This window comes from Plecotus auritus (genome assembly GCF_963455305.1).
Source record: "Plecotus auritus genome assembly, chromosome: 8".
In the NCBI taxonomy this organism is placed as follows: Eukaryota; Metazoa; Chordata; class Mammalia; order Chiroptera; family Vespertilionidae; genus Plecotus; species Plecotus auritus.
In genome coordinates this window covers 60,277,430-60,303,075 of record NC_137782.1, presented here as the reverse complement: position 1 = coordinate 60,303,075, position 25,646 = coordinate 60,277,430, and the positions used below count along the sequence as shown (strand labels likewise).

At 50.1% G+C, this 25,646-nt stretch overlaps 1 protein-coding gene across 9 annotated transcripts in view; it reads left to right on the top strand.

Annotated features, from left to right (window-relative positions):
* The window catches only part of DLGAP4 (DLG associated protein 4), a 179,694-nt gene that overhangs the window by 107,144 nt on the left and 46,904 nt on the right, over positions 1-25,646 (top strand). For 4 of the 9 annotated variants that reach the window (XM_080683322.1, XM_080683324.1, XM_080683325.1 and 1 more), the window contains 4 exons: positions 772-1,013; positions 3,523-3,637; positions 6,563-6,613; positions 9,856-10,096. In XM_080683322.1, coding sequence (XP_080539448.1) covers positions 772-1,013; positions 3,523-3,637; positions 6,563-6,613; positions 9,856-10,096 — 649 coding nt within the window. Of the gene's footprint in view, positions 1-771; positions 1,014-3,522; positions 3,638-6,562; positions 6,614-9,855; positions 10,097-19,802; positions 20,949-25,646 lie in introns of those variants that run through there. The other 5 variants (XM_080683330.1, XM_080683326.1, XM_080683328.1 and 2 more) reach the window with 5 other exon arrangements.

Genomic DNA, 25,646 nt, shown 5'->3' with positions numbered 1-25,646 from the left:
ATGAGGGGTGTAGGCTGTGGGTGCAGCCCTGGAGCAGAGCCTGGCCTTAGAAGGACAGAGGGGTTCTCCTCTGTTGGGTCCTGCCATTGTAAGCACTGTGGACTAAGAGTGCCTTACAACTGTGATCTCACTTGCCCTTATCACAACGCCCTTCCACAGGTGGGATCCCCGAGGTTCAGAAGGTAAAACTGAGCCCCTTTTCCAGCTTACTGAGCGAGCGGCTGCTCCATCCTGGAAGCCAGCTCTCCGTACCTCAGTTTACTGACCTGTGGGATGAGGGATTGTGATTGGCTTGGAGGACGCAACCCCCATCCTTCCTCCCATATAGGGCCATCCTTCTCTCCCATCCTAGGGCCAGGCTCTTGGTGTCAGGTCTGGGCACCTCCCTCAGGCCTGCTGTTCTCATCTGTGCAGTGGGTTCAAAAGCCATCCTCTGAGCCAGCAGGGGAGGTGATGGGAACACTGGCTACTCGGAAAGGTAGCTGCGGCGGAGGCCTTTGTGAGCATACATCCTTGGGCAGTTTTGCTAGGGCACCCGACCTGGATCCATGGAGAAATCTGAGGCCATAGATGGTCAGGGACTTGCTTATGCACGGCCCATAGAGAAGCTGTGGCAGAGCCGCCTCTGGAACCCAGCTATCCTTCCCAGCCTGGGGCTGCTTCAGTGGCAGTGCCCAGCACCAAAGGCTGAACTCTCTGAGGTGGGGAGCCCCAGGCTGAGCGGCCGGCGCTTCTCTGGAAGTGTGCTGAGGCCTTTCCTCCCATCCCCAGGTGCCCGGCGGTGGCGGCGAGTGGAGCACCGCACTGCTGTCCCCACACGATGCGGACACCACAGCGGAGGGCCACATCCCCTGCCGACGCATGCGCAGCGGCAGCTACATCAAGGCCATGGGCGACGAGGACAGCGACGACTCTGGCGGCAGCCCCAAGCCCTCACCCAAAACTGCGGCGCGGCGCCAGAGCTACCTGAGGGCCACGCAGCAGTCGCTGGGAGAGCAGAGTAACCCACGCAGGTGAACCCCCTAGAGTCCCGCCCCGAGGCAAGCCCTGCCCCGAGGCCCCGCCCCTAGGAATCCTCTAGTCCAGAACGCCCGGTCAGGCCCCAGGAGATCTCAGCTCTCACCTGAGCCCCGGCCCGCGGAAGCCCCACCCACAGGTTAACCCGGCTTCATTGGAGCTCCGCCCCTTCAGGTGAGCCCTGCCTGCACAGGAATTCTTCCCCTGCGGAAGCCTCATCACGCTTCCTACCAGCCCCGCTCACAGGGCAAGCCTTACCACCTAGGTGAGCCCCTCACAGTTATGCCCCATCCCTGGGAACCTCTCCTTCCTCCCTTTCGGCTGCCCCCAAGAGAGCCCAACCCCACAGATGAATCTTGCCTCAGATCCAGGTGAACCCCAGCCCACAGTGATCCAAGCCCCCTAGGTCTAGAGTCTCGATTCCAATAATTACAGGCTGTTGTTGTTCCTTGTGATTAAACCCCTATGATCCTGCCTTCACATTAGCCTTCTTCCTGAGATGCCCGTCCTTAGGTTGGCCCTTGCATTTTGATGAGTTGACTTTGGAAAGCCCCTCCATTTGGTGAACCATCTCATAAGCCCCCCTCCCCCCCAGTTAAGTTCTGGCCACAGGTGAGCCTCATCCTTTGGAAAACCAGGAAAGCCTCTCTAGAGTGACTGGCCCAGGTAAACCCTGCCCTTAGGAGTCCCATCCCCAGGTGAATTCCACTCTCACAGAGGACCTGCCCCGGGAACACTTTACTTCAGGTTAGGACAGTGGCCAGCAAACTGCGGCTCGCGAGCCGCGGTTTGCCGCTCTATTGAATAATGAGTTTGCGGATCACTGGTAGAAGAACCAAGCTCACCACTTATGTTAGCACCTTCCAGGAAAGGTCAGAGGCCCCTCTGTCCATCCCTCTGTAATTGACCCCTGGGGTGAGCTCCAAGATTGGGAAGGAGAGAGGATCCAGAAGTCAAAGAGAGATAGACAGCCTTCACTGTCCCATCACCTGCCTGCAATTCCACTATTCAAGCCTTATCCTGTTGCTTTAAGACTTGGAAGAGTTAGTGAAAGTATGAACAAATGAAACATGCACACAGAAAGCAGCAATTGAAATGTTAGAGAGAGAGGTGAGGCTTTCACATGCAGAAGTCGCCATGGGGATTAGAACAGAAAAGAATGAGAGGCAAGTTACGGAAAGTCTATCAAATGAGTACGAAACAGGTGCAACTTGGTATAGGGGATTCCAAGTCCACTGAGGAAGAAAAACAAAAGCAAGTCAGAAATAAACAAAAGAAAGACTTGGAAGAGTTAAAGAAAACAAGCTTAGTCCTAGTTCCCCAACTACTGGGGGCATGAACCAAGGCTTCATTGAGGAGGTAGTTTGGGAGGACTGAGACAGAGGAAAGATAGGTCAGGTGACAGCAGGACTGAGGCAGTGAGGGGAGAAGCCAGGAGTCTCACTGGCTGGGACAGAAGGCAGGGAATGGTCTGCTGGGGGGAATTCAGGACACTACTGGCCAGTCCCAGGTCAGTCCTCTCTGAGCCTCATTTTCCCCACCTTTAAGTGAGAGGGCTGAGCTAGATGATCTCTAAGACCACTTCTAGGCCTGAGACCCCACAATTCTATGAATGACCAAGGGACACTGATGTTGGGGAGGTGGTTAGGACCAGGGCAGAGGCCTTGAATAAGAGGAAATCAATAAATAATGGTAGCAGTGATAGTACTGAGGACCATCTGTTAGCACTTGCTGTACTCTGGGTCTACTGCCCCAGTGCACTTTAATCTGCATCACTGAATCCTCCTTGTCACAGCCCCCACAGACAGGCACAGTGTCATTCCCACTTAATAGGTGAGGAAACTGATGCTTAAACAAGGGTGATGACTTGTCCAGGGGCACCCAGTGAGGAAGCTGGACTCCGAACCAAGCCCGTCTATATCAAGAGCCTGAGCTGTTGGCTGCTTGGACCTTATCCCCAGAGCAGTGAGGGAGTTGGAGGGGGCAGAAGCAGAGTCAGGTAGATGTGAGAAAGATTGAAGAACAGGGGCCATGGAGAGAATTGGTGAGTCTTCAGTGGAGGCCACCTGAACATCCTGCTAAAACTGATGCCTTTTGGGCAGCCCTAGTCTGAGGTCAATGCTGTGGGTCTTGACCCCACTTCCTCTGTCCAGCCCCTGGAATTGCCCCAGACCTGCAAGGGAGGGGGCTGTAGAATTGAGCTGGTGTGGGCCACCTCAGGTTTGAAACGGTCAAAAGCAAGCTTATGCTGCCACCTCGCGGCTGCAGTGGACATGGCAAGTGTATACCTCCTGCACCTTCCAGCCTCACAAGGCCTCCAAATGCTAGGAGTGCTCCCCTTGCTCACTGCCCAACCATCACCACCACCATTACTTGGGCTGGCAGTGACCTCCATTTTTCTCTCTGCCACTCGATGACCTTGGCTAGTCTTTCCCCCTCTGAGCTTCAGTTTCCCAGGCTGAACAGTGGGTGAGCTGAGCCCTGTCTGCTCCCCACCCCCACCAGGAGTCTGGACCGCCTGGATTCCGTGGACATGCTGCTGCCCTCCAAGTGTCCGAGCTGGGAGGAAGACTACAACCCCATCAGCGACAGCCTCAACGACTCCAGCTGCATCAGCCAGGTGAGGGTGGTGGGCAGCCAGGACAGTGTGCTTGACAGACAGAGCCCACCTCTCACCCAGGGGGACATACATCAAGGCCCAACCCCTGCTGAGTGGTCTGCATTGTGCTTCTGTTTAGTCTGTTCTCAAAGCTACCTATGTGTGTCTCTCTGTCCCACTGACTGTCCTGTGGCTGGTGAGCAGTCACAGGGCATGACATTGCATGGCCTAAGCTGTGGGTCCTGAGGGAGGGCCCACACCATGGCTGTAGACCCAGGAGCCCTGAGGTTAGGGAACTGGAGACCTGGGTTTCGGTCCCAGTCTTGTCACTGACTATAAGAACCCAGAACAAGTCGCTTCCTCCCAGAGCCTGTTCCCTGATTTACCACAAGAGGGTGGTAATTTCTATTTCAAAGGGTTGTGAGGAATCAATGAGATAATGAACATAAAGTGCTCAGCAAAGGGTAGCTACCTTTATGGTGCTTATTGCTATCTTGCTGTGTGACTTCACACAAGTTGCTTCTCCACTCTGGACTACTAACAGCAATAAGCATATGGTGCTGCACTTTTAATTCTCAGCTCCTCGAATCCTCACAGCCACCCCCAGTGGGGGCATTATTATTCATATCCTCATTTCAAAGATGAGGATACTGAGGCTCAGAGAGGTGAGGTCACACAGCTAGGAGGAGGCAAAGATGGGTAGGAATCCAGAGCTGTCAGACACACCTCTTGACCCCAGCCCCTGCCAGGTGTTCAGTACTTTAGAGTTTGCAAAGGTGGGACTAGCCACGGCTTGAAGGCTTCCCCCATGGAGTGGACTTGGAGACAAGGCCCAGAGAGAGCAGACCCCGGCCAATAGTGGTACAGCAAGGCAGCGAGGGCAGCCAGATGCAGACACAGCCTTCTCTCTGTGTGCAGTCCCATGGCCCAGGCTAATGGACTGCTTAGAATCAGGAGGCTTTGGAACCCCCAACTCCTCAACACTCCATTATTCCTAGCCTGGCCATCTTTCCCAGGCCCCCAACCTCAGCATTGTCATTCCCAGACTCCAAGGAGACTGACCTCAGGTGTGGGGAGAGGTACAGCATCCCAGACATGGGACCCTCTGCCACCCTCATCCTGGCCCCACCAAGTCTCATCGGAATAGTTGTCCTGGCCTCCATGCCTGCCACCTGCAGTGTGGTCTCAGTGGCCAGAGAGAGCTTTTAAAAGACTTAAATCAGGCCCTGGGCCGGGTAACTCAGTTAGTTAAAATGCCATCCCTATATGCCACGGTTTGGGGTTCAGTCCCCAGTAAGGGCACCTATGAGTCAACCTATGACTGTATCAATAAGTGGAACAACAAATTGATATTTCTCTCTTTCTTTCTTTCAAATCAATAGTTTTTTAAAAATACATATACAGTGGCCTGGCCACCGTGGCTCAGTGGTTGAGCATTGACCTATGAACCAGGAGATCAAGGTTCGATTCCCAGTCAGGGCACATGCCCGGGTTGTGGGCTCAATCCCCAGTATGGGGCGTGCAGAAGGCAGCCAATCAATGATTCTCTTTATCGTTGATGTTTTTATCTCTCTCTCTCTCCCTCCCTCTCCCTTCCTCTCTGAAATCAATAAAAATTTAAAAAAGAAATATACAGTGAAAGACTGAAGTCAGATCACACCATACCCCTGCTCAAACCCTCCCATGGCTCCCACCACACCCAGGTGAGAGCCAGAGTCTTTACTGGGTCCTGTGAGGCCCTGCCTCCCTCTGGGACGATCTCAATTTGCTCTGTCACTCACCCTGCTCCGTCCACACTGGCCTCCTCTCTGTTCCTTACACATCTTATCCCTGCCCAGGTCACTGCACTTGCTATTCCCTCTCCCAGGAGCACTCTCCTCTCAAATCTTGCACGGCTGACTCTTCCCTGCATTTCAGGTCTTGGCTCAAATGTCACCTCCTCTCAGGGGCCTGCCCTCTCGTGTAAAGTAGCTGCCCTCTCGTGTAAAGTGCTTCGTTTTCTTGGCAGCACTTATCACTATCTAGAATTACATTTGTTTACTTATTTACTTAATATCTGTCTCACTCTTAAGACTGAGAGCTTCCTACAAGTGAGGACCTTGCTATCTTGTTCCCCACAGTGTCCCCAGTATCGGGCACAAGGCATGCTGGTATGTGCTGGATGGACAGCTTCCCTCCCTGTCTCTCCCATCCTATCAGGTTCTGTTCTCTCAGCTCTCAGTCTTCCTGTCTCCCTCTGTTATTCTCTCACCTCATTCACATTTTTCTCTGACTCTAGTGTGTCTCATTTCCATGTTTCTCTCTGGGTCTGTCTATCCCTCTCTCACACCCATCTTCATCCCCTGCCTGGCCCTGGCACTTGGAACACTTTTGTCCTTTGGCTACACAAAAAGGCACAAGATATTAAGCATGCTGGGGACCCTAGCAGGTCTCTCCTATTACCCCCTGACTAGCCCCAGCTCTGTCCAAGCCCAGGGTCCTCTGAACCCCCAAACCTTCACCCCCAGAAGCTTGAGCAACCTGAGCCAAAGTCAGAGATTTGCCAGCTCTAGCTGTGTCTCTGCAGCCTTCATTCCTGTCCAAGAGAGCTTGTCCCACCAGGCATTGGACTGTGCAGGCCCTGACCAGAGAAGAGAAGGCTCTGGGCTCTGTCCCTAAACTATAGATCCTGGGGGCTGCCCAGGTAAGAGGCAGCAGACAGGGCATCCATGGTGCCAGTGGCCAGACCAAGAGAAAGATGTGTAAACAGCACATTACAAATCCCCTGAATGAGTGAGCCTCCCATCCCTAGGGGAAGCCAAGTAAGACCTCCCAGCACCTGGGCTTCAGCCAGTCTGAGGAGGAGGTTTGACCAGCCAGCCACAAGTTCTATTGCAGCTGAGCCTGAACAACCAACCCCAGCCCCAGCCTTGGTCTCTCCATAACTCTCACCTTCTCTTTCTGCAGATTTTTGGACAGGCCTCCCTGATCCCCCAGTTGTTTGGCCATGAGCAGCAGGTCAGTATGTTAACCATTTTTTTGTACCCCAATTCCAGAATCCAGAGCTGGGTCTTAGGCCTGGCATCTGGGTGGTCCTAGCTCCCAGCCTGGACAGGTAAAAGCAGAGCCAGCACCAGGAAAGCCACCTCCAATGAAGGTGGAGCCTAGGCTCATGTTGGCACCTTGACCTTCCACTCCTTGGCCCTATTGCTTCACTTCTCTATGCCTGTTTCCTCCTCCCCAAAATAGGAAAGAATGGGTGAGGTTCTGTGATAGGCTATGAAATAACCCCAGGATAAGGGAAAGCTTTCCCTGAGAGTCTTCTGGCTCCCTCCCTCTTCACCTCCCCCAACACTGGGGAAAATCCTGGGCAGACTGTTTTATTTGGACAGGCTGGGGACTGGTGGTATTGACCTCAGCCCCGAGATCCCCTAACTTTTCTCCTTTTGGGGCCTTTAAAGATGTTGGGGTGTTGGGACTTTCTGAATGTAGAGACTTTTCAATTTTACAAAAGTTGATGGAGGTGGGGCCAGTCCTGGTATAGTGTTTGGTAAGGGTGCTCCCCTCCCATGCACACTCACTCTGCCCCTGGAAGTGGCCCTTTCCTCCCTCCCAGCCCCAAGACCAGAAACTAGAGCAGGAAAGGTGCTCTGAGCTCAACCCCTCATTGTGTCCAGGAGTAGGCAAGGGACTTGTCTAAGGCCACATTCTACCGAGGCAAAACTAATTAGGACTGGGCCCCACATTTCCTGATGCCAGACATGGATGCCTTATGTGCCTCCCACCCCATGTCACATTATCCTCGAAGGTCTTTGGGAGTCCCCAGTAGGCCAGGCAACCCACAGGGCAGTTCCCTGCACACAGTGTGTCCTCAATGATACACATACCACCAGCACTGACCAGGTGACTCCCCACCCTGCCAGAGTTTGCAAGCATCTTAACCAACACTTACAAATCCTTGCACTCACCCCACAGAGCTTCCTATGATACTAGGTACAGGTTAGCAGGTGCTTACTCTCCCAGACACTATTCTAAATCTGTGATATGAATTATATCACTTAATCTTGATAACAATCCTATGAAATTTGGTCTATAACTAGTCCCCATGTTATACCCTTGATCTTAGCCAAAAGGCTGAAAGCAGTATTAGCCTCCATTTTATAGATGGGGAAACGGAAGCACAGAACAGTTAAATGAGTTGCCCACATTCATATTGTGAGGAAATTATGAACCAGGGATTAAAACCCTGGCAGTCTAGTTCCAGAGCTGAGCCATTACTGTGAAATCCCAAAGCAAGACCTCATTGCCCTTGGCAGTATATTTCAGGTGGCAGCATTGGAAGATAAACACCTATATTTCTAATATCCCCTGCATTTTGAATATGCCACACGGCCTTTTAATTTATCAGCACTATCCAATAGAACTTTCTGCAGTGATAGAATTGTTCTGTAATTCATGCTGTCCAGTAAGGTAGCATGAGCAAGTGAAATGTGAATAAGGAAATGAATTTTTTATTTAATTTTATTATTATTGTTTATTGATTTTTCTATAGAGAGGAAGGGAGAGGGATAGAGAGTTAGAAACATCGATCAGCTGCCTCCTGCACACCTCCCACTGGGGATGTGCCCACAACCAAGGTACATGCCCCTGACCAGAATCAAACCCAGGACCCTTCAGTCCGCAGGCCGACACTCTATCCACTGAGCAAAACCGGCCAGGGCTTTCAATTTTAATTAATTTAAACCTAAATAGCCACACATGGTTACTACTGTAACAGCTTTAGACCTTTCCAAACATATGCTTCCCATTGGGCGATGTCATTTTACTTGATGCAGTCAGACAAGTACACAGGCATTTCATTTCATTTCATTTAGATGGAGAAACACTGACCCAGAGGATAGGGATGGCCTGGGATCACACAGCCCGGTCCAGAGCAGAGCTGGCCCAGGCCCACCCAGCTCCATCCGTTCCTTCACATGCTGCTCCGTCATGGGCTTCCCTCCCCTGTAGCCCCCACCTCTCCCAGGACCTCTATCCAGTGTCCCTTTTTGGCCAGCTGACTCCTCAGCTTATATTCTGTGATCCCCAGTTACCAACATGACCCAAAACATGAGTCAGGCAGACCCTTCTAGAACGCTTGGAAAGTGTATGTATGGTGAGGACCCTCTGTGCTCACACCTCCACCTGCAGATTTGTAGGATCTTCATCAGTCATCTTTGGAGGAACACTGAGAAGCCATCCAGATGAGCTCGAATTAGATGTGAGATGGCAAATAGCAACCATTCTGGAATTCTCCACACTGCCCATGACAGGCATCACTAATCCATCCTCACTGCCACTACCCTGGCCCAGTCTTAAATTCTCTTACCAGATTATCTATTGCAGCAGTTTCATCTCTGGCCTCTACCTCCATTCCAGACTCCTCCCCAGTGTCCACTCTGTATGCCAGGGCTAGATTAATCTTCCTTAAATATACATTTTGAGTGTTTGATTCTGCCACTTACTCACTGGGTTCCCCTGGTAAGCGTCTTCCTCTCACTGCACATGGAATGAATTATCTCATTAATCTTGACAACAAACGTATAGAATTTGGTCTGTAATTAACCCCCATTTTATAGATGGTAAATACCTATAAATAGTAAGATAGTAAATATCTAGCACACCTGTTGGCACCCCTCACTCCAACATCCCAGGCAGACATTAATAATTGATTATAGCCCTAGCTGGTTTGGCTCAGTGGATAAAGCATCAGACTGCAGACTGAAGGGTCCTGGGTTCAATTCCGGTCAAGGGCACATGCCGGGGTTGCACTCCATCCCCAGTTGGGGCGTGCAGGAGGCAGTGGGTCAATGATTCTCTGTCATCATTGATGTTTCTATCTCTTCCTTTCCCTTCCTCCCTGAAAGCAATAAAAATATATTTTAAAAAAATAATTTATTATAGCCTTCTTTCCCCCACTAAGTTTATATGTGGCCGCAAAATCTATCGGTCCATTAGTGTGGACACACAGGTATAATCTCGTTAATATCCTGGAAACTATCCTTAACAGTTTCTCCTCCATTGTAGAGATGGGGAAAATGAGGCCCGGAGTGAGAAGGGCTGTATATTTCCACGGGCTCCTCTGCTCATCCCATTCTGAGATGGGAGGAGGAGGAGAGGGTGGACTGGGTTGAGGCCCCACAGACTCCACAGCCCAGTACACAGTAGCCCGTCCCTGGATGAGCAAAGCTGGCCCCTGACGCCTGCCCTTGCCTGGACAGGTACGGGAGGCGGATCTGAGCGACCAGTATGAGGCGGCCTGCGAGTCGGCCTGCAGCGAAGCAGAGTCGACAGCGGCGGAGGCGCTTGACTTGCCGCTGCCGAGCTACTTCCGCTCCCGCAGCCACAGCTACCTGCGCGCCATCCAGGCGGGCTGCTCGCAGGAGGAGGACAGTGTCTCCCTGCAGTCCCTCTCCCCACCACCCAGCACCAGTAGCCTCAGCAACAGTCGCACGCTTCCGAGTGAGTACCGAGTTGAGGGGAAGGGTTTTGTTTTGCTTTGTTTATGGGAGGGGCAGCCAGTGGGAAATGCTGGGGAGGAATTCGCGGTGGGCTGGCCGGGATTGGAGGGATGATTAGGAGCAAAAGCAAGAGGCCTTGGGGCTGAACTACTCACCGGCTGGCGAATCGGTGCTCCAATGGGGGCACAGAGGCAGATGCCAGCACTGGTGGCCGGGCTGAGGGGGCTGGAGAAGGCCCCAGCTAGTGGGAAGTTCAGCCCGTGGCTGTCAAGACCCTGGCTCAGAGCAGCCACCTACTGGTGGGCTGGGCTCACTGAAGCTCTACGCACTGTTTGGATTAGTTCAGTTATGCAAACCTGTGGGGAGGACAGGAACCTCCAGAGAAGGCAGAGCCTTCTGGGAGAGGATGGGATCTGCATTGAGCCTTCTCAAAAGGAGTGAGTTTGCAGGTTTCTCTCATGTTCACAATCAGGGACAAGCTACCCGTCCTGATACTTGTTCTAAATCCTCTGGAGATAACCCATGTAGGGTCAGGGTAAAAAGAGAACCTGTGTCACAGAGCAAGCCATGAAAATCAACAAAATCAAGACCAAGGAAAATCATAGCACAATATCTGGTTCAGTAGAGAGAGCTTTGAGCTTACTCTGGCCAGCTGGTTCTCTCCCTGAGCCTGTTTCCCCATCTATAAATAAATTGGGGCATAAGCCAGACCCTAGGGGGCTCTTGGGGAGATGAAATTAAGACTGGGTGTAAAAAGTGTTTATCAGGGCCTTGCACACTAGGAGCTGACAAGTGGTAGCTGTTATCAGACTTGACTCTGAGCTTCCTAACAATTGAAGGCAACTGGTGTTGGATTGTTGTCAGAAGAGAGACAGCTGTTTCAAGTACTTAACTGGTGTTTAATGTTCATAAATGAACCTGAATCCTGTGGATAGTCTACACACAGGAAACCAGGTTGTTGACTGAACGAACTGGTCTTTGCAGGGGGGCAGAGCAAGAATCCACTTTGTTTACCTATTGCCTGGGTGATATATGGGCAGATCCTTAAGCTTTCCAGCCACTTTTAAACCTTAAGGAACAGTCTCATTTTCAGGTATTAAGAGCTCAGTCTGGTCTCAGTTCAAACTTGTCTACCTCAGCATCTCGTGCACCTGCAGCTGGGTGTGGTAGCCAGTGTCTTCTCTGTTCCTTGTTCTCCAGTGGCCGTTTCTGGTCCCTCCAGGTGGGAGGGCGAGGTAGCTAGTGCAGATGCCCTATGCTGGCTCTTTCTCCTATGTGGTGCTTTTGGAGTTTCTCCTACCCTGCAGGGCCACATGGTGCCCTCTTTTCTGACATGAGCAATCTCCCTCCAGCCCACTGTTCTTATTCCCCCTCAGCTTCTCCATCCAGTGGTCCCCCTCCTCCCCACGCAGCCTCTTTTTGCTAGGAGGCCTGGCCCTGCCAGGCAGCCACTTGGGCAGAATTCTCCGAAGACAGCTCCAGCCCTGCTTTCTTTCTTGGTTCCCACATAACCCATGTGAAATGAGGCCTTTGCCTGCAGCACTCTGAAAGTATGGGTTGGTCTGCTACAGCCTTCCTTCTAGAACTGCTGTCACACACAGGTAGCCCTGCCAGCCATTCCATTTTAGAGGTCTACAGGCAGGTGTTGAGGCCCAGGTTCTATGGCCTTCAAATCCAGGGAATCCCTGCCAGGCTCTTCCAGTCCTCTACATTCCACTTATGAGCCTTGGGTATATGATCAGTTTTCCCACATCATCAGGCCCATGAGAAATTCTCTAACTACAAAGTGGGCCTGGGGGGACATATAGCACCTTAGCAATTTTCTTCAAAGAAACCCTCATTCACTAATCTCCCCTCACCCCAATCACTCATGAATGAGCTGAGGATGGATGATGGGCTACATGTCTCAGAACTATTTGGGTTCCTTTATTAGTTAGCTATTGCTAGAGTAGTACTGTATATCAAACAACCACAAAATCGGTCCAATACAACAGTTAACATTCATTTCTTGCTCCCAAGTTTGTGAATTAACTGGGACAGCTCGGCTTCTGGGGCCAAAGGGTCCTCCTGGGATCAGTGGCCTACCCAGGGCATATTCTCATGGTGATGGCAGGAGCACCAGAGAGCAAGCCTAGCTATACATGCACATTTCAAGGCCCCTGTTTGCATAATATTTGCTAAAATGTTATTGGTTAAAGTAAGTCATATGACTAAGTTCAAAGACAAGGGATGGAGAAGTACCCTCCCACCTTTGTGTCAGAAACTGTATTTACATGCAAAGGGTTTAGATACAGGGAGGAGTGAAGAATCAGGGTCAATAATTCAGTCCACTCTCTTGGCCATATTGACTTAGAAAATACGTTTATCCTCAAGACCACCTCCCACCCACCCCCAAGTTTTATCCAATCATAATATCAAGATCTCATGTCTTATGTCAGGTCTGGATGTGACTCCTCTTGATTGAGTGACCTAAAATCTAAAGAGACAGTTGTCCACCTCCTACCCATAACTCTCCACACATCCAGCATACATTGGTGAAATAGAGACAAGATTACTGCAATTCACACTTCTGTTCACAAAAAAGAGAAAAGGAATTCAGAGACTTACTGATCCATGGCAGTTCTGAAGTTCTGGGCAAATGTTGGACGAATGCTCTAGGGTAGGAAATTACCTTGATGAGGCCCAAGCTGTACCACCGGGAGTTGACTCCCTAAGGCACTGTTCTCAGCAGCTCTTGGTTCCGCTCTCTGAAAGCCCTTCCTGTTCTATTTGCCTTTTGGACCACTTCAGAAGAGAACATTGAAGAATGTGCTCTTTGGGCCGCTGAACAACTTTCTTAGCCTGCTTTCTCCCTAAAGAGAGTTAGGGACCCAGATGTCTTTTCACACGTAAAATGGTCTCTGTCCCTTCTGCCCAAGCTGATCGTAGTTTTGGCTGCGCACCTACATCAAACACCTTATGGGTTTCCTATGTATTTGATTCCACTTAACTCATTGTGCCAAAACCACACCCACAATTATTTTTGAGTCATGCCAGTCTCTCTAGATTCAATTATGACTACTTTGGTACATCAGGCCAACTCCTTTCAGCTTTGTGGTAGCCCTTTTGAGCAGCTGAGAGCATCTACTAGGGCATCTTATTATTTTGGAGTATTAATAAAAGATGTTTCAACCACACCCTTGATTTTATCTGGGCCACATGCTGTATCTTAACTGGCCATCACCTTGGTTTCTTTGTCCTTTGCCCTTGGTTTCATTTGTATCTTAATTTGAGAATGACTTACTAGCAGGGGAGGCTGGAGTTAACACATTTCTTTTCCAACTCAGCAAGTTCTGGGCCCTCTATATCCCCTCTAAACACTCCTTATTCCTTTTTATGAATTTTCTTTCTTATACAACTTTATCAAATGCACCCAAAGGAGCCAGCTTTTGCTTTCAACATTTTGCCTGGAAACTACCTTGCCCAAATCCATGTATTTTCTTCAGGTTACTCTAGATTGACAGTTTACCAAGCATTTCACCCCCACATGATATGGGTTACCTTTTTTCTAGCCTACTGTAACATTTTACCTACTACTTACCACTTGGTCTCAGTGCCAACGCTACATACTTTTGTTGCTAATACTCCCTACTCCTGGTACCAATTTCTGTATCTGTCAGCTATTATCACAATAATGCTGTGTAACAAATAAGCATGCTTTTTTAGTGGCACACAATAATACACATTTGTTCTCATTCATGAGTGTTCAAGTTGTCTGGTTCTGTTCTGCATGTCCTACATCCTCCTCTCAGAACCAAAGGGTGCCCCTAGAATCACTACCACAGCCAGGGCATGCTCTTGTCATGGTGGTGGCAGAAGTATAAAAGGGAAAACCCCACTTTGCAAGCATATTTCAACTCTCTTTCATATCTACTCATATTTGGTTGGTTAAAGTAACTCATATGAGTCCAAGGCCAAGGTCCAGGGAAATATATCCCATCTTTTGTGGGAGAAGCTGCAGTTACATAGCAAAAGGTATGAATTATGGAAAGGATTGGGAATTGAGGCCAAAATTTCAATCAGTCATAGCCCGCCCCCTCAGCACAGCCCTCATGGATGATTCAGCATCTGGCTTTAAATGTAGTGATATGGAGCTTTGATTATTCTCATTTGGGGCTTTAGCCCAAACCAAAACACTCAAGAAAGTATCATGTAGCAACATCTTACACCTACCCAGACATGTGTGCACATGTGTACCTACTTACAGGCATATATAGAGTTTTGTACCCGTAGGCCTCTATATGATATAAAAGTATAAATAAAAACACATGCACACTGATATTCTCATATGTACACATAATATCTACATATCTCTACATACATCTGCACACCCTCACATACATGTGTGTCTCCAACACTCATGCCACCTTCTCACCTATGAGGACATCATGCCTCTAGCAGATTTGAACCACCAAATAATTTCACCACCCACATTTCCCTGGTCAGCCCTCCCTCCAGGTCTCCACAGTGGCTCCTCTCTCCTCCACCCTGCAATCCCCTCATGCTCACAAAACTCATTTCCCTCACCAGGAAAACCAAAGCCACCATATTTTCAGATCTGTGCCTGGAGCTGCAGCTGGTCCATACAGTACCTTTGTGTGCTGGGTTAGGAAAGAGTGCCCCCACCACCACCACCAGACATTTAACTGCCACCTCTTGAAAAATTGTCATGATGTACAGTTTTTTTTCAGAATAAGACCCGTTAATGCCATCTGCTAGAAACTTGTCATAATCAGTATATACTTTAATTATGTCTTTATTGTGACTGACACACCCCCTTATGTGTGGCATCCTTAATCAGTGTAAAACTTGCACAGTCCTGCCCATAATCACCTCTCTCCATATGGAAACACACAGGCACACAGGCACCTCCTATTCAGCCACTGTCTCCCCTCAGGGGCCACATTGGTCAGAAGGCTGCCCCCTTTCCTTAGCATCTGTCTCCAAGGAGTGAGCAGTCTGGGCCCTACCACCATGCTGAGGGTCATGAAAGCTCCTTGTCACTTTCACATGGGCACATATGCAGGCAGGCAGGTAGATGTGTGTGGGCGGGGCGGTGTATTGAGACTGTGAGAGCCTGGGAGGGGTGGACCCCGGAGAGTGGCCATGGGCACGATGTGGAGTGCCCACCCACTTCCTCAGAACTGGCCAGCTTCCCAGCTGCCAATGCCAATGCCACCCCTTCTCTCCCTCCCCCTTTCTGACCCAGATTCCACATTCCAAAAATAGCTCTGGCAGGTGACTGGCAGGCTGGGTCAGCTCCAGCTGGGATGGTGGGGAAAGCAGCAGCTTGGCTGCCTATACATGCCCCTTCCCAGCCAAAGAACCTACCTGGGAGAGGCCACAGGGGTTCATCATCCCTCAGTCCGCCTCCTCTCTCTCTGCCTCTGAGAAAAAAAGAACAAAGAAAACCTCCCTCTACTCCTTTCCTTCTCTTCCTCTGCCCATCTTCCATTAGTGCTCATTCTCCTCTCCTCTCTCCCTTTTTCCATCCCTTTCTTCTCGCTTCCCCTACCATCCCTCCCCCATCTCTCTCCCCACCATCTCAGCTTTCTGGTCTGTCTCCCTCAGCTCTGTTTCTCCCTGCATCCTCTATCCCTCTCTTCCCTCACAGTTTCTGGCCCTCCACTCCCACCAGCCTCCCTTTGTGTCTCTCCCACTCCTACTGAATCACAAGGGAGGCTGTGACATCACCCCAAGTGTGGTCATGGTAGGCTGCTGGGTAGCACCCCCAGCTCCTGCCAACTGCATTCTCTGCCCCTTCACATGTGTACGCACACACACACATGCAGATACACACACACGTACATTCACACACACACACACACACACACACACATACACACACTAGGGGTCACTCCCTGGCAGTACTTGAGGCTGTAGGCTGAGCTGGGTGTTCCTGCCCTGGGAAACACCCTTGTTCAGGGGCTGTAAGTTCTAGTTTTAGCTCTGCTGTGTCACTCTGGGCGGGCCCCAGCCCCTCCTTGTGCCTCAAATTCTCCATCTATATTGTGGAGCTTGGGTTTGGGGATCCTTGAATACCTCCTATCCAAGTCACAGAATGTTCTGTCCTCCCTTCTTTGTCTTCCCCCTCCCGCCCTCCCTCTTTCCCCCCCCCTGCCCCCCCTCCCCCCGTTGAACTCTCCCAGTTTCTTCTCTGATTCACTCCTCCTCCATAGACACAGGAAGGGAGGCTGACTACATTCCAGGAGCAGTCAACCCTTCAGTCAGCCTTGTCTTCTAGTCCCATCCTAGGTCTAGCCCTCCACAGTCTCTGTTTATTAGGCTCCTGTCAGACTGGACACTCCATCTGCCTGAGCATCAGTGCTGAGAGGAACCTCAAAGACCAACTTGTTCAGAGATGCAAAATAGACTTCAACTCATGTCATCTCTGATCCCTGGAGCTCAGGACTGAGATTTAGTTAAGCAGAGAAGTGTGCTGCCATCGATTAGTGATGTCTGCCGTAGCCAGGATAGTTGCGCATATCTGACATTCCAGATTTAACCCAGTTAACCTCTTTCACACACACATGCACATACACATTTGCTGATATTTTACAAAGAAACTGCAGCCTAGAAAACGTGAAGTCAAGGTCACCCAGTTAGTAGGTCAAGCAGGTGTTTTCCACTGAATTGAGTTTGCTATTATCCTGTGGGGGGGCCACTCAAGTCCTGGTAAAGAGGTACAGTATGTCCCACAGAGTTTCAGGGAGAATTATCTGGCAACATGGGCAGGATGGATCAGATAAACACTAAGTGAATAGTACACGTGCAGCATAGGACGAGTAAACATATTTTCAAAGTCTTAGGACTGTGCCTGGCCCAATAACCCCCAGTTGCTTTTTTTATTCATATGCCTTTAAGCAAAAACCAGGACAGTGGTGTCTGAAACACTGTATCATCTTCAGTATGGTTCTTTTCTCCTTTTTATATTTTTAACCATAAAAATTATATTTTATTTACATAATTTCCTATGAAATAGATTTTATACACTTGAGACTGAAAATTGAAACTGCTTTTCCCACAAAATAACTGGTGAGTTATCACATTCTTAGTTCTTTCATGATATAGTAATATTAAATCATTTTAGAAAATAAAATGGCATGTTAAAGCTAATTATTGGCACTTACAAATCAGTAAATTTATTAAAAAAACCTATTATGAGCAAATACATAAAACACCAGTTGAAAGTGAAACTTGAGTGGACCATGCTGGAGAATATGAGACATTCTTTTCAATAGGTTTACTTTATATTAGCACTGTGGTTGGCCCAACATGGTTACCACCATTAAAACAGATCCTTCAGCAACCAGAAATTTTATCTTTTTTAAAAATGTTTTCATTGATTTTTAGAGAGTGGGGAAGGGAGAGGGATAGAGAGATAGAAACATAGATGAGAGAGGAACATCATTGATCAGCTGCCTCTTGTTACTCCCCACTGGGGATCAAGCGTGCAACCTGGGTTTGTGCCCTGGCCAGGAATCAAACTGTGACCTCCTGATTCAACCACCGAGCACAGTGGCTGAGCTGGGTTATCTTTTTTATTTTTTTCCTAAAATAAAAAAGCAGTCTATGAAACATGAAATAAATAAGAATAGTCTGGAAGTCTTATAGGGGCTCAATTTCAGTACAATGGCACTTTCCCATTCTTCTATTTCATAAAGCACTTCATTTATCCACTTGGAAAAAAATTTATTATATATATATATATATATATATATATATATATATATATACACACATATATATATATATATTATATATATATCAACTGGAGTCAGAATCAATGTCCCATTTGTGAATTTTCCAACCTGTCCATTCCATCCACTTGACAAAATACTCGGAGCAGATTTCTTCTATTTGGATTTCCTGCCTTTCTGCCCTTTCCTCTTCTTTTTCTTGAAAATATCTGTGTCCTAGGCTATTCTCCTTCTTCCTTTGCTGCCTTTTTTTTCTTTGGTCTGCTCCTACAAAACCTTTTAATTCACATAATTCTTTTTAGGAGGCTGAGCATAGGACTCGTTCCTGTTCCAGGACTCTTTTGTTTTCCATAACTCATGATCCCAAACCTATGTACCTCCAACTGAACCGTTTCTAAGTTAAATTATTGTATAACCACATCTTTCTTTCTCCTTTTTCCCCACCCCCAGAGGCATTTCTTTCTTCTTCTTCTTTTTTTTTTTTTATTTCAGAGAGGAATGGAGAGAGAGAGAGAGAAAAAAAATGATGAGAATCATCAATCTGCTGCCTCCTGCACACCCCCTACTGGGGACTGAACCTGCAACCTAGGCATGTCCTGATTCATGGGTAGATGCCCAACCACCGAGCCACACGGGCCAGGACTGTGTGCTCTTTTTGATCCAGCTTCTGTTTTGTTATTTCTGCTGTGGAATTCCACCACTGCTACTTTCTTCAGAGAAGAGTTGATGCTGCAGCACAAGGGACCTGTGGTCCTGCTAGGGAACCAGTGGGGGTCCCAGCAAGGGCACACTGCCCTGTTCTCTGAGCTCCCTAGAGGAAGCTTGAAGCGCTCTTCCTCTGGTCTCTTACAGGAGAACCAGGAGGGGGAGCTGTCTCTGCCCCTAACGCCATTGAAGTCCCCACATCTCTCGTTTCCCCTTTTCTTTCTGATCCTTTTCTGTTCTGCTTCATCTTCTGTCTCCAAAGTTGTAGAGGTTCTGGAGCACAGCACCCAGAGGTGTGCGAGAAGAGGAAAGCGAGGAGGACCCCAGACCCTGCTTCTGTGCCATTATGGGGTCTGACTCCATGGGACAACGCAAAGCCCGCCTGAATGCCCTTCTTTTCTCTGTTTTACATTTGGAACAGAAATGCACAGAGAAGGGAAGGAACTTGCCTAGGTCACCCAGCAAGGCAGGTTGGGAAGCAGGAGCTGGGTCTGTGGACCTACTCTAAGTGCGGCCTGAGGGATGAGACCCGCAGAGAAACAACTCTGGACCAGGACTGTGAGGAGGGGGCACTGGCTGGGGAGAAGGAACTGGGAGGGCCCTGAAGCTAGAAGAGTGATTATGGATTTAGGCAGTACCTGCTGCACTTGCCCTCCAGAGCACCGTGGGGTGCAGGTTTTATTATGTCAAGCAGGAAACGAAGGCTCAGGGAGGCTGAACGGATGTTCAAGGTCACACAACCCCCCAGAGGCTGAGCCAGGATTTAAACCCAACCTGGAGGGCTCGGGGTGAGGACAACAAAGTGAGGATGGAGCAGCGGGGACAACTATAAACACTTAGGACATAGAGTCGGTTGTACTTGAGGTCTCATTTGACCCTACAGGGGTGAAAAGACCACCTCGGGCGCTTGCTCTGAAGCCTCAGTTTCCCCCCGTGGTGCCCAGGTGTCGCAGTGGTAAGCGGGTGCGAACTCTCCCCGCCCGCCTCACGCACAGAGCATGCGTCCCGTTCCAGCTGGAACCGGTTAGGCCGGCGGCGTGAGGGGCGGAGCCCCCGTCCCGCGCTCAGGCCTGCGCGTGCCGACGTGGGCGCGCTCCCTCTCTCGGTGGGTCTGCTTGGGCGGGATTGAGCGCCCCGCGCGCTTGCGCACCGGCCGAGCCGCGCGTGCGCGCGAGGGGCCCAGTGCCCGGCCGGCTGCGCGCGCCCCCGTCCGCCCGCGACGCGCGCGTGGCTGACGCGGAGGGCGGGGAGAGGCGGGGCCGACGCTGGGCTTTAACCCAGAGGCCCCGCCCCTCGGGCGTACAAAACCGGAGCCTCGGGCCGGGCCGCGTGAGGGAGGAGGGTGAGTGCCCGCCGCTGGCCGCCGCTGTCGCCAGCCGGTCCGTCACTCCGTCCGTCTGTCCGGTCCACGTCGTCGCCGCCGCCTCCTCAGCCCGGACGCCCGGGGCCCGCCCAGAGCCGCCCGGAGCAGCCGCGGCCCCGCGAGGAGACGGGCGCCGCCCCCGCCCGGTCCTGCCCCCGCCCTCCTCCCCGTCTGTCCGTCCGTCCGTCAGTCCGTCAGTCCACCCGCCCGCTCGCGCTTCCGTCCTTCTGTTCGGCCAGACCTCGGGCCGTCTCCCCGCTCCGTCCGCTTTGTCTCTCCCGGCCGCTGTCTCTTTGTCTCTGCCCCGCGCTGCCTCAGCCCCTCCTTCGCTCCCCACACTCGGGTCCCCTCGACGCGTTCCTCTCGTCCCTCAGAGCCTCCTTTCCTGAACTCCTCCATTCTTTAGGATTGCCCCCCCTCAGAGCGCCCCACATCTTTGGGTGCTTTTCCTTTAGAACAACCTCCACACCCCCAGGACTCCCCTGTGGGCTTCCCGCACATCCTTTGGGGGCCTTCCCTCCATCTGCACCCCAGATCCCTGGGGTCTTGCCTCCTCTTAGCCCTCATTCCCTCAGGATTTTTCCTTTTTCTGGTGTCCCCCCCTATACACTGGGATCTCCGAGATCCCTTGGGGTCTCTCTCCTTGGAAACCCTCCCCCACAAAACTCCCCGGCTTCAGCTCCCCTCCCTGCCTTCCCTTGGTTTGTCCCCTGTCACTGACTCTCCTTGTTCTCTTTCAGGCCTCTGCTCTCCCCCACACACATTTATCTGGGTGGGGATCCCCGCTTTGCTCTCCCTGCCTCTCTCTGTCCCCACATCTGTCTCCTTGCTCTCACCATTCAATGTCTCTTGTGCTGAAGGCCCCCTTTTGAACCTGCTTCTTTGCCCAGAGCTCTTTGCCCCCGGTTTCTCTGCCCCAGCCCCCTGTCTCCTCTCCTCTCTGCTCCTCTGTCTCTCCCTCTCCCCTTTTCTGTCTTTGCCGGTCTCTGGGTCTCTGACCCCCCATCCGGCCCTCATGGCTTTGTGTCTGGAGCTCTTGAAGCAATGTGAGTGGTGGGGTGTCTGGGTCGGGCGGAGTCTGCCTGCAAGCTGGCCGTGGCTGAGGCTCCATGGGGTTGGCGCTGGGGCGAGGGCTGGCACTAGGGCTGGACTCTGTGGGCCTCCCAAAAAGGGGGCAAGGAGGGGGGAGGCCAGCTGATGGAGCTGGGAGTGGGTGGCCTTTCTGCTCTGAGGCTTCTGCTTTAGTTGCTTGAGTGTGTGAAGGGTGTCATGAGCTGGGTGTCCCTGCCTGCTTGGCCCTGCATGGCCTGGCACTTTGTGATCGCTTGTGGGCAGGCCTGGGCTATTTTGGAGCCGGCAGGATGTGATATCACTTGGGCGTTTATTTAGACCCGGCTCGGGGGTGGGGGCTGCGTTCTTGCCAACTTGAGTAATGAAATTGTGCAGGGGGGTGCGGCCTCCTAGGCAGCTGGGTGGTGGGATTTGGTGCCAGTACTCTGCAGGCCACCAGACTGGGCAGGTGAGCAAGGGTCTGTGCTGCCTTGGTCTGTCGGAGCCTCTCAATGAGGGTGAGGGTAGAGAGTTGTTCTTCGTCTGACCGTCCTATAGTATTGGGTTTAGTGGTCTAACACCTCTGGGGCCTTGGTTCTGCCAGCTTCAAGCTGTGTGACCTTGAGTGAGACCCTCAACCTCTCTAAGCCTCAGTTTCCCCATCTGTTTGAAGAGAATAATTGCGCCAGCCTCACAACGTTGTCTTGATGATCAAATGAAACATCTGTAGACATGCTTTGTGAACTCTCACCCTCTTTAAACTGAGCTCCACAGAGGAAAAGCAGCTTGCCTGGACTACATAGCTAGTTTATGGTGTACCTGGAACAGGGATCAGGACCCAGGAATCCCCATCCAGAGTTCTTTACGCTCCACTCCATTACTACCTGATTATTCAGGAATACACCTGCCCCGTGATAGGGCAGGAAGTACGCCATTCCTTATTTATGCCCTGATCCTGGTTATTCTTTGTCAGTTTGTAAAGATAGGCAGGTATGCCCAGCTGGATGTTTGTGCTGGGAGACAGTTGGATTTTCCATGTTCCGTCTCATTGTTGTTTACGGGATTTTTCCCTTGTTTGGCCAATGGCATTTGGGAATTGTCACTGTGGTTGTAAGCCCTAGCTGCTTTTCCTGCTTCCCTGTAGAGTGATGGAACAAAGTCCCCAGCTGAGAAAGGGTCCACATTCAGCCGGGGTCTGCTGTCAGGGAGCCTAGGATGTCCCAGAACTTTGGAGGAGATGAGATCAGCAATTGTAGCCCCCTTATCTTATAGAAGAGGCCCAGAAAGACCAGGGACCCACAGATGGTCAAGCTATGACTCCTGGGTACTGTTCCATGGAATTGCCTCTGAGGAGGTCACTGTCAGGATGGTGTCACCTGCCCACTGGCATATAATGACAATTTCTTACACCCACTGACCTTTTACTATAGGCCTATGCTCGGCACACTACACAGATTACTTGCAGTGGGGAGAAGAAGGGGCTTGGTTCCCATCTAGAAGTGAGGGATCAGGGTTCTAGTCCCACATCTCACCCATTCTCAGGGAGGCATCTTTCCCTTGGGCTTCAGCTTCCTTATCTGTAAAATGGGAATCATGATCCTTGTCCTAAGACTGGTTCTGAAGTCATGGAATCCCTAAAAAAATTCTGTGAGGCAGAATGCCAAGGTTCTATTCCTGCCTCTGATGCAGTGTGACTTCAGACAGGAGTCCTCCTCTATGTATTTTTCCTTCTGAAAAAATGAGGGTGTTGGGCCTGTTCTCTTAGGTGCTTTCAGCTCTGACATTTGAGGATCCTAAGGTAATTAAAAGGTCACCTATTTGTATCTACATCTCATCTTACCTGTTAAAAGTGTGCTTGATCACAGAATAAGAGGGAGAATAGATTGAATGCTGTCAGATGTGTGCTGATGATGTTCTGTGGGGTTTTGTAGAAGAGAAACAAAGGGAGAGAAAGGAGTCCAGGAGAAGGCAGTAATTGAGCTGGGCCTCTGTACCAGGCATGTTCTGCCTTTTAAACAAGCATATCTCAGAGATACTGTGGGGTCAGTTGCAAACCACCACAATAAAGCGGATTATCATCTTTTTGCTGTTGGAGGGTCTTGCCTTCAATTTGTAAAAACACAACATCTGTGAAGTGCAATAAAATGAGATATACCTGTACACAGTTTCCCAGAGGGTAGGAATAGTGTGGATTTTAGAGCCACAAACACCTGGTTTTAATCAGTCTCTATCACTCACTGCCTATGTAATCTTGATCAAGTTACTTTCTTTGAGCTTCAGTATCCTCATCTGGACTCAAGATAACCATATTTACAAAGTAGGATTATAGTGGGGATTAAGTGAGAGTATATATTAAAAACACCCAGTATATAGTAGGCACTTAATAAATGTGAACTTTCACCTCCCGATATTATCTGGATCACTTTTTTGTGTGTGAGATCAAGACAGATGCCCAGCCTCTCCCCACACTCCTTATGGTTGGGGTTCTGGTAAAAGGAAAGCACCTTCTGGCTGTTGTAATAAATAATAGGAGTAATCCTCTAATCTCTCACTTGCTGTGTGAGGCATTGTGTAATCTGCCAGGCTCTTTTTCTAACCATTGTTCCTCACAACAGTCCTAGGAGGAAGTCGGAAGTGAAAGGAGTTCTCTATTTCACAAATGAATAAAGGGCCCAGAGAAGAACAGGTAGCTTCTCAGGGTACCTCAGCTTGGCTTTGTTGGGGCAGGCTGGTCCAGACTGGACTTGGCCCACAGCTTTGCTCCAAATTGATTGCTTCTGCCTGATAGCCTACCCCCTCAGGCCACCTTCTCTGGTCTGGCATCTGTTCTGCAAGAAGGGTTTGCTTGACATTTCCCCAGCCTCTGAGCTCATCTCAGATTTAAATGGGACTAACTGGAGGCTGGATGGGGGACTGAGTCACCACCTTCCCTGGTTTTCTCATCCTGAGCAGTAAGTAACCAGACACACCCAGAGGGCCACTGAGTGAGTGAGACCTACTGGTTGTAGACACCACACGGGACAGACTTTCCTCCCTGAGCTGCTACTATGGTGGCTCCATATGTTTTTCTTTACTCCTCAGAGATCTGGAAGCACAAGCCACATTGAGCAGTTACTGGCTTGGCCTTTCCTGCTCCCAGCCTTTATTTATGCTTACCCTTCCTCTATGGTGCTCTCCCCTTTGAGGCCCACGGTGTCAAATGCACCTCCTCCAGGAAGTCTGCTGACTCTGGGTCAGACTGTGAATCAGTCCCGGGTTCGTACTTGCTGAAAGTATGACCTTGGCAGGTCACTTTACCTCTCTGTGCCTCAGTTTCCTCATATATAAAATTTAGATTCCTCATCTTTATAAAATTCAGATTCCTGAGTTCCATTCCCAAAGATTCTCATTTGGCAGGCCTGGGTAGGAATCAGGTTTTTAAACCAACCTTCTGGAAGAGTCCGGTGCTGAGAGTCTGTGGGTTACAGTTCTATAGTTTGGGAAAAGCTTAACTGAGAGTTTCCTGTGTTTGTATCACAGTTGGGCTTGTCCCTACTGTGTGACCTTAGATTGATCAACTTTTGTACCTTTCTTTTCTTCCCTGTCAAATTGGGATAGAAATACCTAGCTCACAGGTTGCTGTGAGGATGAGAACTCATGCAGTAAAAAAGCCCTTCAAGAAATGGGAACTTGTCTGCTACACTGCTGTTCACTGGGTGTCAGGGTCTGTGCTAAGCGGTTTATGGCATTATCTTACTGCTTTATTGCAGCAATCCTATGATATGGGTACCAATGTTATCCCCATTTTACAGCTGAGGAATCTGGCCCTTCGTTATCATCTTTGTTTTGGGCAGGATTGGTTGTTCCAGAACCAAGTTACCCTTCCACTGCTTAACTCTGGCGGCAGACACTCAGGCCTAGCCAGGGTGAAGTCTGTGGAATTGAACACCTGGGAAGAAATGCAGTCCAGTTGTCAGCAGGAATTTAGTGAGGTTGATGAGTGCCTCTCAGGTTCCAGGTTTTCCAGTCCTGGCTGTGGCTGCCTCTTTTCCCTTTACCTGTGTTGGAATTAGCTGGTTCCTCACCCACCACTTCCTGGGAACCAAGGCTACCTTAGAGACAAAAAAAATTCATATTCTAGAACGAAAAGATTATTGTTTCTTATTCACAATAAGGAAGCAGGGAGGTGGCAGATAAGGACATGCCTAGGGTCCCAGATCAAGATGATGCTAAGGCCAGGCAAGAGCCATAGCCCTGCCTCTCCACCCAGGTCTCCCTCATTTCTATAAATCACTGGTCCAGTGGAAAATGAGCACTGAGGTGTGGTTTGGCTAGTGAACAGTTTACTCTTGGGACAAGAGCAAGAGAAGTGATCCCAGCCCTGGCCAGTGTGGCTCGGTTGAGCGTCATCCCACGCACTAAAAGGTTGCCGGTTCCATTCCTGGTCAGGGCACATGCCCAGGATATGGGCTTGATCCCCAGTAGGAGAAGGTATGCAGGAGGCAGCCAATCAGTGTTTCTCTCTTTCCCTCTCTCTTCGTAGCTCTCTAAAATCAATAAAAGTATCTTTTATTTTTATTTTTTAAAAGAAAGAGAAGTGATCCCAAGTGGTCAGAGGTAAACTTGACTCAGTCTGGAGCTGAATTGGGTTTGGAAACCTTTTCTAATCAGGGGCCTCCTCTCCCAGCCCTGGGCCAGGCTCTTTGGGGATGTCC